Source organism: Clupea harengus, chromosome 15, assembly GCF_900700415.2.
Source record: "Clupea harengus chromosome 15, Ch_v2.0.2, whole genome shotgun sequence".
Classification (NCBI taxonomy): Eukaryota; Metazoa; Chordata; class Actinopteri; order Clupeiformes; family Clupeidae; genus Clupea; species Clupea harengus.
The window spans coordinates 5,956,071-5,973,940 of record NC_045166.1 but is presented as its reverse complement, the minus strand read 5'-3'; the positions used below and the strand labels follow the sequence as shown (position 1 = coordinate 5,973,940).

At 47.9% G+C, this 17,870-nt stretch overlaps 1 protein-coding gene across 1 annotated transcript in view; it reads right to left on the bottom strand.

Annotated features, from left to right (window-relative positions):
- Positions 1 to 5,293: 5,293 nt before the first annotated feature.
- Positions 5,294 to 17,870, bottom strand: part of lrfn2b (leucine rich repeat and fibronectin type III domain containing 2b) — a 100,068-nt gene continuing 87,491 nt past the window's right edge. Inside the window, exons 5-6 of the mRNA XM_012826616.3 lie at positions 13,105 to 14,501; positions 5,294 to 6,842 (exon numbers count right to left, since the gene is read on the bottom strand). Of these exons, the coding sequence (XP_012682070.1) occupies positions 5,780 to 6,842; positions 13,105 to 14,480 (2,439 nt within the window). The 5' untranslated portion in view covers positions 14,481 to 14,501 and the 3' untranslated portion in view covers positions 5,294 to 5,779. The remainder of the gene's footprint in view (positions 6,843 to 13,104; positions 14,502 to 17,870) is intronic.

The window sequence follows — 17,870 nt, the reverse complement described above, 5'->3', positions numbered from 1 at the left end:
GAGAGGATCTTGGAAGCATCGATTACCTGCCTCTGTCTCCACTCAGGCCGAGCAAGGGGCACGCCACTCATCCGTGACAGTCACCTGACTCGTTACATCCACCAATCCCGTTAAACATACCAGGGTGCTCTTCTTAAAGACCTTCGGCTGCGTGTGGAGTTGCTCGGCAGCAGGGGGCGCCCACCTCCACCCCCCCCAGTCTCTACCTCTGAATTCATCTGCTTGTGGTTGAGCAATACGAACAACCCTAAGGTCACAGGTTCAATTCCCAAGGGTGCACACATCCTGAGGAGCTGTATAATTTCCCTTTTAATGTAACTTGCTTTGGTGAAAGTCTCTGTACAGTGAATACATAATAAATGCCTCACCCACCCGCCTTGGACTAATTGTCTGTCTGTATTGAATGTAAATGTTCATTTAGACAATGTTGTTATTCATTTCATGTCCTTTTATGTCTGTGCTATCTGTTCTATTACCCAGGGGGGGGGGGGGGGGGGTTCCTCTGCCCCCCACCCCCGCTCTGACCATATACGGTTGCAAGGGCGGGCAGGGAGTTTCCCCCACCACAGAGGCATAGCGCTATACTGCTGCACACTGGTAATAGACATATATATATATATATTTGATGAACGTGGTCCTGACTGAATTGTAATCCCTGTCCTTTACTGTTATGACAACCCTTTCTCCGTCTTTTCTTGTAAATAAAGGGTTAATTTCTTTCACTCCGGAGACCTTTCCAATGCAGAATCGTTTTAACTTTCTCCCACAGAATACAAAAGCCGGTGCTAGGGAAAGAAATGCTGGCTCTGTTTGCTTCATGAAGGATGAGGAGACAGGATGACTATGCATCTGAAGACAATTCCATGAGCATCACAGCAGCGGAAACGCTTTCTTTTTAACCTCTTTTCATCTGAAATGCAAACATTTATTTTTCCCTCCTTTCCCCCAACTCAATCATAAAGCCATATGTGATTCTGCAGTTGAATAGTACACAGTTGTCTGCATGGCCTTGGGAATCCTTTGTACTGCATAATCGTTTCTTTAAGCTGCAACTGAATGAAATAAGGTAAATGAAATGCTGAAATACCAGTCAGAGCTCAAGGTGCTCATGGTGCCTGCAGTGATCGCAATGGTGTGGGTGTAATCAATTGTATTGATCACATTGGATAGATTTTCAATTGAAAACCAAACTGCAAAAACATGATTTATGGCCACAGTCATGTCAGGCAAAGCACAGTGTTCATTAGTACACAGACAGGTGTAGATCAAAATATAACATTCTCCCCCAAACAATGGCAGAGTTGGCAGCCATAGATTCAATCAGGCTATATTGAGCTGCTACATCGAGCTGCTTTATGGCTTAGCACCTTAGCAGTGGGTCATTGAGAAAATGTGTGAACCCAAGTTAACTGCCTCTATGCTGATGTCTCTACAGTGTTATTGCCTGGGGAGACTGACCACTCTGCTGTGTGTGTGGACGTGCTGGGGATACTGACCGCTCTGCTGTGTGTGTGTGGACGTGCTGGGGAGACTGACCGCTCTGCTGTGTGTGTGTGGACATGCTGGGGAGACTGACCGCTCTGCTGTGTGTGTGTGGACGTGCTGGGGATACTGACCGCTCTGCTGTGTGTGTGTGGACGTGCTGGGGAGACTGACCGCTCTGCTGTGTGTGTGGAAGGGCAGGTTGTTTTGTTTAGGTCGTTGTTTGCTCCAGACCTTAGAATAGGTCTTGATCAAATGCAATAAAACACAGACATGCAACAAATAGAACCTGGAAACACCAGAGTGGCCCTGAGTTTACAGTAAATGATCAAACGGACCTGTCTGTAAAAAAAAGCCCCAGTGTAATTACTATGGGTCTTGAGACCTGCAAGGTATTTCAGTACATGAAGATGAGGGAAACACTTAGGCCACCCAAATGCTGCGTTGGTCAAAAAGAAAACTGCATCCCCAGGAAGTGGACAGCCTGGCCAATAAAGGACCAGATTTGAGCTTGGGGGTGTGTTCCGTTTAGGTGGCCCCAGCTTAAAACATGAGGTGCCTGGGTGGCTTATGCAAGATGTTTTTTAAAGACGTTTTCCTTCTGTTCATTTTCTCTGTTTGGTTTCTCCACGGAACAGTCTGTCTATGATGCGAGTGATGTGATGTAAAGGAGCAGTGAGTTCAGTACAATGATTCACCGGTTGTCCTGGATCCACTGATAGCGTTTCTCCGACTGTCATGGCAACAGAGAGAGCTAGGATCTTTGTGTGGTAAATCAGGGAAGACAAATGATGTCTCAGTTGTGATCTTTGCTAATTAAGAGAAGAAGACGTTTAAGAACTGATACAATTGCTCTTAGCAAGTCTAGCATCTCTTCATCATGTTTTTATAACATACGACAACAGCAAGAAAAAAAAGGCAGACATCTGCAGTTCTAAATAGCTGTCGTATTTTCTTCCCTTCCTTTTACGCAAGGATGTCTAAGCAACAGTCTCAGTTTTATTTTTCTTGGTAACGTTCACCCCTCACCTACTAAGATGACGTGACACCAACCTCAGGTAAACCACGCAAACAAACTCGCTCACTCGCGTCCTTTTAAACCAATTCTTGTTCCAATCTGGTGCTTGCGGTATCCACGTGCGTCATGTCCCTCCGTGCGGCAGGACCACCCGCGAGCGAGCGAGCGAGAGAGAGAGTTTGAATGGCCTAGACTAGTCCTGATCCGAGGTGAGCCTCCACGTGAGGAAGTCAGTCCAGGTTCTCCTGGAAAGCTCAAACAACGCTAAACAGTTAATACGGAGTTTCCCCAGGTCACCGTTTAAGACTATTGTTGCTAACGGCTAGCGACCCTTTCCAGAGGGGGTTGATTCATAGGCTTGATTTTATTTTGGCGTCACCAATTGAAAAAAAAAACATAAAAAAAAAACTTTGTCTTTTTGGATAACTCAATGGTCATACAAGTGGCACCTTTCAAAGGCCTGACGTTAGACATGAACAACATGTTTGTATTTAATGGGATTAGAGGGCATCCTCAGGTGAACGCAGGTACAGCTGGTTGCTGCTCTGAAACAAAAGCCTCGGCTCAGAACTCCCTCTCTAATACTGTCAGCCAGTCTGTGGGACAGGAGATTTGGAAATAGATATCAGTAGCAGATAACTTGAGGAAGACCTTGCCAGTGACTTTTCCAATTCCATATTACTACTACAAGAACTACAACTATTAATACTACTAATGGTGTCGAAGTACAACAAAAATCCTTATTTATCTTTTTAACTAATTGTGTTTGTTGACATCTCTTTGGCCATAAGACCAACCCTGCCCACGCCCTATGTTTTTGATGTCTGATGTATATACAGTTCTAATGGAAAGTTACAATATGAAAGAAACATTCAGGCAAACTTCAGTTAGTTTCAGACAACTTCATATTTATCTTTCTTTTTTTTTGTAGCAAAAACAAAAACAAAAAGATTTGACCACAGAAACATTTCTACTGTACAACTCCATGTGTGAGGTACGTATATAGACACGCTTTAACACCAAAGTAAACTTTGCTGCTCCCCGCACTTTTTTTTATCATTGCAGAACCAAAAGAAATGAAAAAAAGAACAAAAAAAAGAACAAAAAGAAAACAAAAACAGTACTGTACAACGCTGCTTCACTGTCCCACAACAGCCTGACTCACAATCCAGACACAAAGAGTGCCCATATACAGAATTAGTGTACACTTCCAGCCTGGCCTGACTGGCAAAAAGAGAGAGATTTCCATATAATAATGACAATTGTAGTAAGTGTCAAAGGTCAACCGAATTCCACCAGGGACCCACAAGGAAGCTTAACACATCAAAGTAAAAAATCCTTCATTTGCAGAGCAAGTCGATATTTACTAACATATGTGTATCTTTTGAGGCTTCCATAAATTTGCACCATGTGCTACTGTACTGGCTCATGAGGTCTGGAGTGAGTCCTGACAATACAAAAAATGGATTTTGTTGTTGTGAGCGATGTGATGCTGTCAGAGTAGAGCTCTTGTATCTGCTCTCTGTAACCTCTGAACCCAGAGACGACTGGGTTGGATTCTCTTACGACACCGGATCATCATATTAGACTTAGAGACTGTCATGTCTAAACCTGTCAGTACAAAAGCAGTCAAATACTAGTGTATTCGTGTAGCGCGATATGCACATGGACATATGCTGTCATAACTTCAAGTGCACTCCATTTCAAAGACATCCTTTTTTTTGAGAACAGAACCTCAAATGAAAAATACATTCTGTTTGCTTTCTGAAGTACAAACGTCAATGTACAAAAACCAAAAAAAGAACACAAAAGACCAAAATTAAGGCCAGACTCCCAAATGTGAGGCCGATGCAGACTCTGTTTCCTTTCCTTCGCCATGCAACACCCGGCCAGGGGAGCAGAGCTTCCGTCTGGTTCAGCCATTCATTCTTTCAGCGGCTGGAGTGGAGAAGCGGAGCCCGTCTTTTCTTCCACATCGAGGGGACAAAAGAGGCCTCCGCTGGGAGATAATTTGCTGATCCTCTAAGCGAATTTCATTGCAATTAACCCACTGTGACAGCCAAAGTCCACTGAAAAAGCCCACCATGATGATATAAATTAATTTCATCTGATTAAATCCCTTTTTTTGTTTTTTTTTGGTTTGTACATCGGGAATACACAACAACACAAAGCCTTCAGATGTGATGTGAAACCCCATTACAGAATGATTTACAATGCCTGAGCTGCTCATTTAGATGTTTTTTTTTTATGGTTGGAATCTCAGGTCTGAATACATCTTCCCCAAATCAATTAAACAAATTTCACATTCTGTCAGTTTGGGTTAGGGAAGAGATGATGGTGGTGCGTGTAAAAATTAGACCCTTTCAGACCATAACAGAGTAAGATGAATAGAGGCGGCTGGGAAAAGCTCGGGGAAGATCTCGTCTCGTCTTGTCTCAAAGATCCAAAAGTCTCCAGTTCTTCAGCAGGGTGGGAGCAGTCTTAGAGTATGCGTGTTTGACCGACAACATAAAAAATATAAAACTTTTAAATTCATTACATGTATTTGAATTTTTTTTTTTTTTAAATATAATTTTTTTCCTGATCAGAGTCTTTGACGTTATTGGCATGGCAAACTACTCCTACTATGGGGCAAACTTTTTGTCCCATATTCAGGTTGAGTCTTTTCCCATGCATGTACAAACACACGAACATTCGCACATATTGTCTTACACAACACACACACACACACACACACACACACACACACACACACTTACACCATGTACACACACACACACTTCCACTTACACCATGTTCTCAAACACACACACACACACACACACACACACACAGACACAACACACACACACACTCGTATAAACTCATAAGCAGATTATTCACCTATACATTAAAAACACATCTGGCACGCATGGGAATCCGCTGTCCCTTCACCCTGATCCTTGAAATGTTCAGTCCCCAAACTGTAAAGGCGTATCATGAATGTAAATTTTTTTTGTTTGTTTGTTTGCTTGTTTTTGTCACAACACTGAAGAAACGAAACATAACCAATACTGAACACTGATGAGCTTCATGCAGAACCAGGTGTGTGTGAGAGAGAGACACACACACACAACACACCTCGTCCCTCTTAATCCCAATACAATGTTCTGTGGGTCCATTGAAGCATGGCTTTCCCTTAATCCATATATCTTTAGTTTATCCATTTATATATTTACTTATATATAATCTCAAGAATGTCTTTCATTACCCCCCCCCCTCTCTCTCTCTCTGTCTCTCCTACACAGTACTCTCCATGACCCATTCGGAGGTGCCATCTATGGTGCCCTTGCTGCCTCCCGTGTCCTGCTCCTCGTCGCACTGCAGCAGCATGCCGTTGATGGAGAGGCTCCGCTTAGTCCAGATGTTGCTGATGCGGCGCGGGTAGCTGCACAGCTGCTGGCCGGTAGCCGACGCAAAGTCGCCCATGTCGAAGGACTGGCTCCGCTTGGGCCGCGAGTCCAGCGGCAGCATGAGCAGCCGGCTCAGCCGCGAGTCCAGAGTCCTCCCCAGCAGAGGCTCCTTGTCGGTGGGGGGAGCCGCCGCCGCCGCGGACGACGAGGGCGTCGACAGCCCTTCGCCTCGTCCCAGCCGGCTCCCGGAGGCGCCCGAGGCCCCAGCCTGGCTCCGCAGGTCCAGGGAGTTGAAGGCGCCCAGGAGCTGGTCCAGGTTGGCGCGGGGCTTGGGGTTGGCCGACCTCCAGATGTTGGCCAGCGTGGTGTTGGGGCTGTAGGAGCCTCCTGCCCCCCCTCCGCCCGCTCCTGCCAGCGAGCCCGAAGAGGAGGACGAGGACGAGGAGGAGAGGCTGCTCTGGAGCGAGCCGCACTTGAACTCCACCACCTCGTTGTGCATCATCACCTTTGGCTTGGGCTTGCCGGACGCCATGGACACGCCGGCTTCCGCCCCGGACGACGTGGGCCGCAGCGGCGGCATGGGCATGCCATTCTGGCCCAGCCGGCCGCCGTTGGTCTGCGAGTAGGTGTCGCTCACGTTGGTCAGCTTGCTGGACGGAGGATCAGCGTCGCCCACCTTGTAGCGCACCATGAGGATGACGATGAAGACGAGGAGCGTGGCCACGATCACGCCGCCCACCACCAGGATCATGGTGCCACCCAGCAGCTGGCTGTGCAGCGACTGGCACTGTGGGTAGTCGTCGCGTGTGAAGAACTGCACGCAGCCCACCACGTTGGTGGCCGTCAGGGTGGTGGCGGTGTCGTCCCACGCCGCCAGCACGCACAGGTCGTACTTGGTGCCCGACACCAGGTTGGTCACGTGGAAGGCCTTGCTGGAGGCGGGTATCATTCTACGAGAGAAAGAGCAAACGAACACACACACACACACACACACACAACACACACACACACACACACACACACACACACACACACACACACACCGACACCATACACACACATCACACACACACAAGATGAGTCACACACACAACATACACAAAGATTTGGAAAAAAAACAGAAAAGGAAATGTTACAGTCATTTGGAGTAATTTTTTGAGTGAGTCATTCACTGCTGTTCTGTAGCTCACTTAAGGGCCTGTGAAATCCAGGCGGCTGAGACATGTTTGCTATTGTCTACCCTAATAGCGCTATTCCATTCCGGAACCTTCCGCCAGAACAAAAACAGAACAATGACCGCCGCGCTGGAAAATGGAGCCTGAACAGAAATGCTCTGCAAGTGTGCCTTGGTAATCAACACACTCATCACTGCACCAAAAGACACTAGACGAACAAACGCCTGAATGTCCTTTTTCATAACAAGCACATGAGCATTCATCTTGACTTGGTACTTAAGTTTAATTTACAATCATCATTCCCACAGCGATGTTTTTTCTTCTGCGCTTTTCTTTAAAACAGCATTCATTCATTAAAGCTCTTCTTCTCTCAGCGGCTCTCCTTTCTCCCCTGCTTGGGCTGACAGCCTGTCGTAATTGGTTTTTATCTCTTTGAGCCATCTGTCCTGGAGAAGTGAACAGACGCTTCATTTGATACCTCAGTCATGAAGGAGCAATAACGCACCAATAAACAGAGAACAATGAGCTGGAAGAAAACAGCAAACGGCTCAAATGTGGATTAACGCCCCAAATGTCTCTGTCTCCTGGACACTGGCAGTGGTGGAAACAAACTGTAGAAGGTTCTGTGGACGGACGCATCAGTTGTCCACCCCCTTGATGGACATGACTGGCCTGTCTCCAGGGGTGATGGCTAGTACCCTGGGGTCAAACTCAGGGGTCATAATAAGACACTTCATCATCCGGCCATTTAAGAGCTAAGTCACATGCACCCTTGTGCAATACATGTGACCAATGATAGACTGTCCACAGGCCTAAAATGACTGTTTATCTCCCCCTCCCTCTCGCTCTCTCCCTCCGTCCCTCCCTCCCTCCTCTCTCCCTCCCTCTTTCTGACTAATTTTCAGCAAGTATGTTCCATATTCCTAACTATTACAGTGAGGGCAGTTAGACATGAGAATCATTTAAGAATTTTCCTATTTTGGTCCTCTAGGCGATGCAATCTATTACCGGCTCATAATTGGCTTCTTACGGGTCTGAGAGAAGGGGGGTGGGGGGCCCTCATCACTCGATGACCGTTCATATCAACTCGATTCTTGCCTGCCGCCTGCTCCCTCGCTCGCTTGCTCACACCCAGTCCTGATTGATTTCGAGCCGACCGCGTCGACCGGCTAATGCACTTTAATTCAAACGCATCGGGACAAAGTGGAAGGCCAGCGGAAAACGTCTGCCGCTTCTTATCGCGTGGCACGGGAAGGAGAGGCGGGAGAATGCGTGCACGAGAGAGAGAGAGAGAGATAGAGAGGGAGAAAGAGAGATGGAGAGAGAGAGAGAGATAGAGAGGGAGAGAGAAAGAGAGAGAGAGAGAGAGAGAGAGATAGAGAGGGAGAGAGAGAGACGGAGAGAGAGAGAGAGGGAGAGAGAGGGAAGAGAGAGAGAGGTGAAAAAACAGCCTTTTTTTCAAGCCTTCAGGCGGAGAGAGCCAATTTGAGAGGCGCTTTGCCTCCACTGCGGGGCCGGCATGAGGCCATAACATTAATCAGGGAGTGAGTCCTACAGTATGACGCTGCTGAGCAAGATTGCTACCCATTCCATCCTGCCAATACACACACACACACTCTCTCTCTCTCTTTCTCTCACACACACATTTATATAAATATATATACACATACATACAGACTCACAATCAAACACACATACACACACATACACTCCAGTCCCTACTCCACAACAGCCCTTGATTCATCTCATTTCTCATTTACAAAAACAAGACACGGCACAAGCCCCATAAATGATCGAACCATCACCCCAGGCCTATTCTGCTTTCCACCTGGATGAACTCATCATCCGCACCTCTGCCTCTCTCTCTCTCCCTCTCTATCTCTCTCTTTATCTTCTCTCTCTCTCTCTCTCTCTTTATCTCTCTGTCTCTTGGTTTGTTGCATTCGTTATCCAACACATTTTTCTATTCAGCTCTCAAGACATGCCGGTTGTTGATTTCTGAAACGCAAGCTCTTTGGCTGCGCCGGTTCGCCCAGGTTGTTTCCCCAGATGCGCATATGTACAGTGGATAAGACTAAAGGGTAATGATCCGGTGGGCTTCAGTGAGTGCGCGCCGTCATGTGAGAAGGCAGAGATGTGATTACGCTTAGGTAGGCAGGCTAATGGACCTCAGCTCCAGCTCCCACACCGGAGACGGGGCCGTGTCTGAGCACTGAGGGCTGTCTCTGCTGTTCAACTGTTATAGCTGAGAGATGACATCAGCCATGACAGCTGTGTTTGTGTGTTTGTGTGTCCATGACCAGGGTATGTGTGGTGTGTGTATATATATATATATGTGTTTGTGTGTGTGTGTGTGTGTACATGACGAGGGTATGTGTGTGTGTGTGTATATATGTATATATATATATGTGTGTGTGTGTGTGTGTACATGACGAGGGTATGTCTGGTGTGTGTTTGTGTATGTGTGTTTCCATGGGTGACTATGTGAAAGTGTGTATGTGCAGATGAGATTGTGTGCTGTGTGAGTGCGTGCTGTGTGAGTGTGTGCTGTGTGAGCCTGAGTGCCTGTGCCCTTTAGTGCATTCTAAAATCTCTACACTATTGCCTCTCCATAACCATAATAGATGAGTGCATTAAAAAGGCAGAGCAACTAGACAGGCATGGAATGCCTGCTGCGGAGGGGCCAATCTCCACTCTCATTTGTGAGATTGTGTGTGTGTGTGTGTGGTGTGTGTGTGTGTGTGTGTGCTTGTGTCTGTATATGTGTGTGCGCGCACATGTAGGTGTGTGTGTACTTGTGTCTGTATATGTGTGTGCGCACATGTGTGTGTGCTTGTGTCTGTATATGTTTGTGCGCGCACATGTGTGTGTGTGTGTGCTTGTGTGTGTATATGTGTGTGTGTGCTTGTGTCTGTATATGTGTGTGCGAGCATATGTGTGTGTGTGCTTGTGTCTGTATATGTGTGTGCACGCACATGTGTGTGTGTGTTTTATGTGCTTGTGTCTGTATATGTGTGTGCATGCACATGTGTGTGTGTGTGTTTCATATACAACACCTCTGCCTTGCGAGAACACTTTCCTTTTAATGAGGTACCAGTAACTGGCTCTCTCTGGCTGAGGCGCAGTGTGAAGCCTCGGCACCTTTATGCGTTTGAGGAGTGTCTGGGATGGAGCTGAAATGGACTTCCTGAGTGCAGAGCCCCCACAGAGCGTGTGGATGTAGACAGAGGGAGGCGCGGGGTGGGGAGGGGTGAGGGGTGAGGGGAGGAAGCAGGGGGAGGGGGGAGGGGTCACAGGAGGGGGGGGGGGGATGAAGTTAGCTTCTGAACTGTCAACACATACAAACTAATCTGTGGAGTGTTTCCTTAATCTAATTAGACTGTCAGCGGAGGCTGCTCTCCATAAAGAGCCGGCTGTCTTTGAAACTCACGAGAGAAACGTGAAAACCCTACAAAACCTCTTAAGTTCTCTTTTTTTGTCTTCCTCTAAAGTACTTTTCCCCCCTCTCCTCTTTTTCTTTGCCAATCCATCTTGACTTCCGACGCCGAATGTCACCCCACCGCAATATTTTACCCCGCGTAACTGGGTGTGACTGACAGACGGAGTTAATTACATCATTTACAGTTGGATAATTCCATTCAACAGGAATTGAAATAGAGGGTAATGCCTGACACGTTTTTTTTTTTTAAACTGGAAACATGTCCTACCCCTGATTAGGCTTAAGTGATGTCCATTTTCATTTGTCGTATTAAAAACACTGGAAGTTTGGACAGCTCTATCTGCTAGGGCAGTAACGGAGGATGAACACATGCCAGAGAAGAAGGGGAAAGGGAAGAAGAGAAGAGAAGATGAAGGGAAGCCAACCAAAAAGCAGACTGACAGGGCTCATTTTATATAAACCTGAAATCTGAGCCCCGGAGAGGCTCGATACAACAATCTGACATCCCGGATCAATTAGAATTTATTTATGGTCGAGGGAGAGAGAGAGAGAGAGAGAGAGAGAGAGAGAGCGAGAGAAAGACAGGAAACTACAGAGAGCTAAAGAGAGAGAGAGAGTGAATGAGGGAGAGAGAACTGCACTGAAGGAGAGAAAGAGAGAAAAAGCGAGGCAGACTGCTGCTACGATCCACGACATCCCCATTTTGAGGTAATGACCAATAAGACCTGAGTCGGAGTGAGCGCTATCAGTCCTGGAATACACTACAACCCCAAGGGAGTGGCGGGCCCTAAATCACAGAGCACGGCACAGTCTCGCCATTACAGGCTAAAGTATGGCTCCGAGGCCTCATTGCAATTCAGCTGAAATATTACTCAGGATCCGCGGCGGACATATAACCTCCATTACAGCGTTTCAACGCCAGGCACCTTTTCTCAAGCGCTGGCAGCTCTTACGCAACACTGATGGATACTGATAACGACGTTAACCTATTCTCCATTATATGTCTTCTGATCGGGGGAGGCGACGGATGGACGGGGGCTTCTATCTTGTTTTAAGTCATGGAGGGTGGGTGTGTGGCGTGGGGAGTTGTTCTGTCTTGTTATCAGCTGTGGTGGGGTGGGGTGGGCTGGGTGGGTTATGGTTCTATCTTGTTCGAAGCCACAGGGAGTGAATCCAAAAATCTGCCTTGTTCTAGCTGTAATCGCCTCGTGATCGTACCACTCCGAAGAAGCAAGGAAGGAACGAGACAGTAAGAGCTCTGTGAAGGACTCTGACTGTGGCTGATTATGTGTGCGAAAGAAAGAAGGAGGAAGGACTGCTTTTCTGACAGGGAGGCAAGGAGGAAGTGAGAGAGAGAGAGAGAGAGAGAGAGAGAGAGAGGGAATGAGAAAGAGAGAGAGAGGGAATGAGAGAGAGAGAGAAGGGGCGCATTCTGATGCTAGTCATGGCGGCCACTGGATGGACTGGACTGCAGTCGGAGGAGTGGACTGTGCCTCTGTCCAAATAAGTGCTTCATACGTATGCATCCCGTGTTTACAAGTGCTAGCAGTTGCATTTGTTAGGTCTATACCCTCCACTGACAGTGACATGCTAAATGACTAAATGTAAATGTAAAATGTAACATTGATTTGGCAAAGGACTGTAGGAACAGCATAACCAGGGGTAACAGCTCCATGTGGTGTTTCTTTTTTTTTGGGGAGGGGGGGTTAAAAGATCGAAATGATCAGAATCTTCCCCGGACGTTAATGGATAAATGATTGAACCGGCATGGAATAATTGGATTTTCGTTCTGCTTGGTTACACACTAATATTGAGATTTACTGCGCTGTTCTGTCTGGATGAGCCGTAATACAGTTATGGCTCATGAAATGCTGTCGGATTGACAGTCGGGAACGTCCGGCCCGTGCGACTGGAGAATTCCCCGTGCAGGCATTACCAGCAGAAAAGGCGCTGAGATGGGCAGAAAGGAGCTCAGTGAATGAGACGTCGGATGATGTGGGAAAAAAAAGAAATCCTAGGAAGCGGTGCGACGGAGGAGTTGTTTTTTCCCCGTTTTTACAATTCAGTAGGCACCGCGCTGGATGATGGATGTGTCCCTGTAGACCGTCGCCAGTGTGTATACTATTAAAGAAAACTGCGTTGGGGCCTTGTGGCAACCTCGCGGCCGTCCACTCGCCGTTATTGATACTGAGCGGGGGGAGGGTTGTAAAAGATCATCATTCAGCTTTTAAGTCAGAGTTGCTTTTAGCCGCCGCCGCCACCACCACTGCCGCCGCCAAACATGGCAAGAATAATGTCCTCCCTTCCACACGAACCCCAGCTGGCTGAAATAAGGGCCTATTTCAAGCCCACCCCTGACAATTCTGAGGTTTATAACAGTATAGGGTTTAATCTTGGGGGTTAATCTTAATGTTTCTGTCTTTGAAGGAATTAGTGTTTAACTTCAAACCTCTTAACTTTTAACTTGTAATTCTCTACACATATGCATACAAATTAAACATAATGTATATTCTATGACTGAAATTAGTAACCTATGCATACATAATCACAGGCGTAATGATGAAATGGAATAGAAATAAAACAGAAAAAACTCCTTACCTGTAGATGAGGACTTCATCGTCGGAGCAGTTGTACTGGAGCTGGTACATCTTCACCTTAGGAGTCGCTTTGCTCACAGACCATCGGACCAGGGCGGACGTGGAGGTCACGTCTGAGGCAGACACCGCTCGCTCGGGCTGGGGCTTGGGCACGCCCTTACTGGTCCTGGTTGTCCCGGTGATATCGGAGAGCCTCGACTTGGGCTGCACTGCCGGCCCTGTTCCGTTACTGATGTGGGGCAGCTGGATGATTGACAGCTCCACAGTGGCGGTGGACTCGCCGGCGACGTTGGCGGCGATGCAGGTGAACGTGCCGTAGTCTTTGGAGGTTGTGATCATGATGTCCAGGGTGCCGTTGCCGTAGACGACTGTGCGGGACGAGTTGCCCAGCAGGCGCTCGTCCGGCGCGATCCAGTGGATGGTGGGCGTTGGGTCTCCGACGGCCTCGCAGCGCAGGCTGGCCGTCTGGCCCTCCAGCACCAGCATCCGGTGGGTGTGCTGCGTGATGAGCGGCTGCTCACACTGGAACTCCTCCTCACGCACGTTCCAGAAATAGCGCCCCTTGAGGCCGGGAGGGGAGGCGCAGGTCTCCAGGTCGTCGTCGCGCTCCAGACGCCGGAACCAGAGCAGCTCGCAGTTGCAGTGGAGCGGGTTGCCCCCGATGCTCAGCGAGAGCTGGGGGGCGAAGGGCGTGGTGGACAGCGCCAGGTCCTGGGCCCGGGCGAAGATCGGGTCCGGCGGAAGCTTCTGGAGCCGGTTGGAGGTCAGGTCCAGACGGGCCAGGCGCTCCAGGTCCACGAACGTCCCCTCCGGGATGAAGTCGAGCAGGTTGTGATCCAAACTCAGCTGGTGCAGGTTGACCATTTGTCGGACGTTGTCCCAAGGTAGCCCTTTCAGGTTGTTGTAGGACAGGTCCAGATCCTCCAGAGAAGGAGCGAGGTCTTCGAAGGTCTTCTCGGATATTCGCCCCAGCTGGTTGTTGTTGAGGATGAGGTGCTGGAGGTTGACCAGCCCTCTCAGGTCGTCCGGGCCCAGCTCCGTCAGTCGATTGTTGTCCATGTGCAGGGAGCGCAGTGTCTCCAGGTCGCCGAAGGAGAAGGGCTGGATGTAGCCGATGGTGTTCCGGGAGAGCGTCAGATCCACCAGGTCCGTCATGTTGGCAAAGTCCTGCTGGGTGATGCGCAAGATGTAGTTGCCGCCCAGACGCAATTCCACGGTGCGTCTGTCGATGTCGGCGGGCACGAACAAAAGGCCTTTGGCGGGGCACAGAGTGCCGAGGGACTCGGAGAGGTTCTGGCACACGCAGTACTTGGGGCAGGCTTGGGCCGTCGTCACCACCACACCCAGGACCAGCAGCCCCCAGAGCACGTGGTCCATGGTGGAGTCACACAGAGGAACCTACCAGAACAGGACAGACAGAGACAGACAGACAGACAGACAGAAAGAAAGAGGAAAATCATTTAAAGAAAGAACGATAAAAAAGAAAGAAGGAAAGATGAATGAAAAAAATGAGAAAGAGAAAAAAGAAAGGAAGAAAAAAGAAAGAATAACTCAAAAGAGAAGGGGAGAAATGCAGAGCAAGTTATAGAGAGAAAAGGGGGGGGATTTGAGTTTAGGGAGGGGAGATAGAAGAGAGAGAAATAGAGAAAGAGAGGGAATGACAGAGAAAGAAGAGGCAAAGAAAGCAAACAAAGAGATTCATCAATCGCCTCTCAGCAGTTAAAGACTGTCTCAGCTCCATTCATCTGACACGTAATAAAAACAGAATTAGATTTGGAGTCTGTTACCATGACAGATGTTTGTGAGCGCATGTTGGCAGAAACACTCTGTTCTCCCCCGTCCCAGTCCCCCCCGCCCCCGCCACCCTGCCTCCAGGGCTCTTCCTCCCTCGCTGTGCCCAGATGCAGTAGGGTGTTCCCGGGGTTAGTGTTGACAATCTCCCTGGGTCATCCACATTTGTATTGATCTGGCTGCACTTTGATCCGATCCAGCATCCTGTCACCAAACCCTTACGGATCACAGCCATGTCTGATCTTTTGTTTGAGAGCGTGTGTGTTTGTGTGTGTTTGTGTGTGTGTGTGTGTGTGTGTGTGTGTGTGTGTGTATTTGTTTGAAGAGTGACAGGGATGCGGACCACCGAGAGAATGCGAGCGAGGGGAAAGAAGGAGAAGACACGCCACAGAATGGCAAGAGCATGAGAATGAACGACTGCGTGAGATGAAAGACGAAATGGCGTGACAAATGGGCCAACAGCACACTAAAACTTCCTTTTATTAAAAAACACTGGCCTTGACATGTGCCTTTCAATGACTGAGACCCAGACTCTTTTAATATGTTTTATTTGTGCTCCTCTTTGAGGCGTGTATCTCACTGCTTCTGAAGTAAAAACTAAATGCAAAAAGCTACTGGATGCCCTAAAATGTAATAAAGGGATTAATAAAGTATCCATCTATCTATCTATCTAAATAACAACAACAGCCCTAAAGCTTTTCAAAACAACCTCGTCAGATTGCTACCGTTCCCAGAGTCTGAAGTTTAAGACGCCGCACTCCATTCTGAACAGATGAAACTGCAGCAGTGGATTGACTGGGCTGTGGGGGGGGGGGGGCAGAAAAGATAGACTGGAGCCCCAATAAAATGACAAGTCCTCAGGGAGGACAAAATTAAAAAGGACACACTAGGGCCCTCATCCGTAACCACTCATTCCACGCAACTAGGCATCTAGTCAGACGGAACACAAACTGGCCCTGTTCTCATCTTCGCCATTTCTGCGCTGGATGAATGACTTGCTTCATTGGCTTGGCCCTCAGATCCCACGCTGCCTGTCACTTTGTCAGTTAAACACACACACACACACACACACACACACACACACACACACAAACACACACACACACACAGAGCGGGACAGATGCACGCTCAGACATGCCACAGCAGATTCGCAAAAACACACATGTGTAAGCATACTTGGACATGAAAAAAACAGCCAAATGCATGCACGCAGGTTCACACACACACACACACACACACACACACACACACACACACACACACACACACACACACACACACACACACACACACACACACACACATAGGGTTCTTAACAGCTGTTCATGCTCCATAGATTTGACACTGGGCAGCCTTCGGAGGATCCTTTGGAGTGCATATTCACCCACAATGACAGAAACTGCTTTCACAGGGCTCTTAAAGTGAACTACAGTCTGAAACAAGCACTTTTATAGGAACCTGTGACAAACACTGCATTCATTCTGCAGTCTGTAGGACTTGATGAACAACCCCTGGGTGCCTGTGCTAGGCAGACTGCAAGAGAATCCACACTGAAGTGGACAAAATAAACTGGCTAGGCAATGAGACATCTTCTGCCGTGACCGATACACACACACACACATACTTACATACCCACACACACATATACAGTCTCACACACACTCACCACACAGAAATACACACACACATGAACAAGGACAGAATAAAGATGTTGGGCAATATGACACCCCATGAAAGCAATATTTTATGCGCATGCACACACAAACACACAGACACACAGACACACACACACACTCACACACACTCACACAGAACCCTCACACACACTCTCAGTCACTCCATCATGGCGCAACATGAGACCATCTTACACGCCCTGTAGAATAAATCACTCGGTCACAGCCAAGGGCACCATACACAAGGGAGCGGAGCGAGGGGTAGAGGGATAGATGGGTGGATGGATGGATGGAGGGAGGGGTGGAGGAATGGAGGGATAGATGGTTGGAGGGAAGGTGAGATGGACGGGAGGTCAGGGAATTAAAGAAGCTGTGGAGATCCTTTGACAAGGCGAGAGCGACCGCCCAGCAGAAGGCTTTTCAATTTGGACAGACTGGCAGGGGACACCGGACGTGCCAATGGGTATCAAAGAGGACGAGCGGGTTGGAGGGGACACCGGACGTGCCGATGGGTATCAAAGAGGACGAGCGCGTCGGAGGGGACACCTGGGTCTGACTGTGATACCCTCTGATACCCCATAGAAATGTGGACGCTGATGGCACCTATATAGAGATTTATAATGTATACTGCTACTGATACATTTGGTACATATAGTTTTGTAATGTATACTGCTACTAATACCTTTGGTACATATAGTTTTGTAATGTATACTGTAACTAATACCTTTGGTACATATAGTTTTGTAATGTATACTGCTACTAATACCTTTGGTACATATAGTTTTGTAATGTATACTGCTACTAGTACTATTGGTACCTATGTATAGTTTTGTGATGTATCTATGGAATATCACCTGGACGGCTGTTTACAGCTTCTGCTAGTAAAATGTTTCCGCATTCTTCACACCTGAAGGGGCCCACGAGAAAACTATGACCCAACCTGTGCCCCAGACTAACAGCATAATGGACTACACCTTGTCATACGCTCGAAGCTCATAAAAAAGAGTTATTACATAAATGTGAAATAGGCTGCCATAATACGTACATACCCACTGCCGTACGGGCCCAGGCACACACACATAAATATACATGATCCATTCACACACCTAGCTTCTATATGCATGTATATTTACAACCACACATCAAGTCAAACTCACACACATGCGTACACACACACTATTCCTGTCACACACACACACAGACATAAACACACACACACACACACACACAAACATATATAAACACACACACACACACACATACATAAACCTCCAACACACCCACTCGCACACACTCGTTCCCC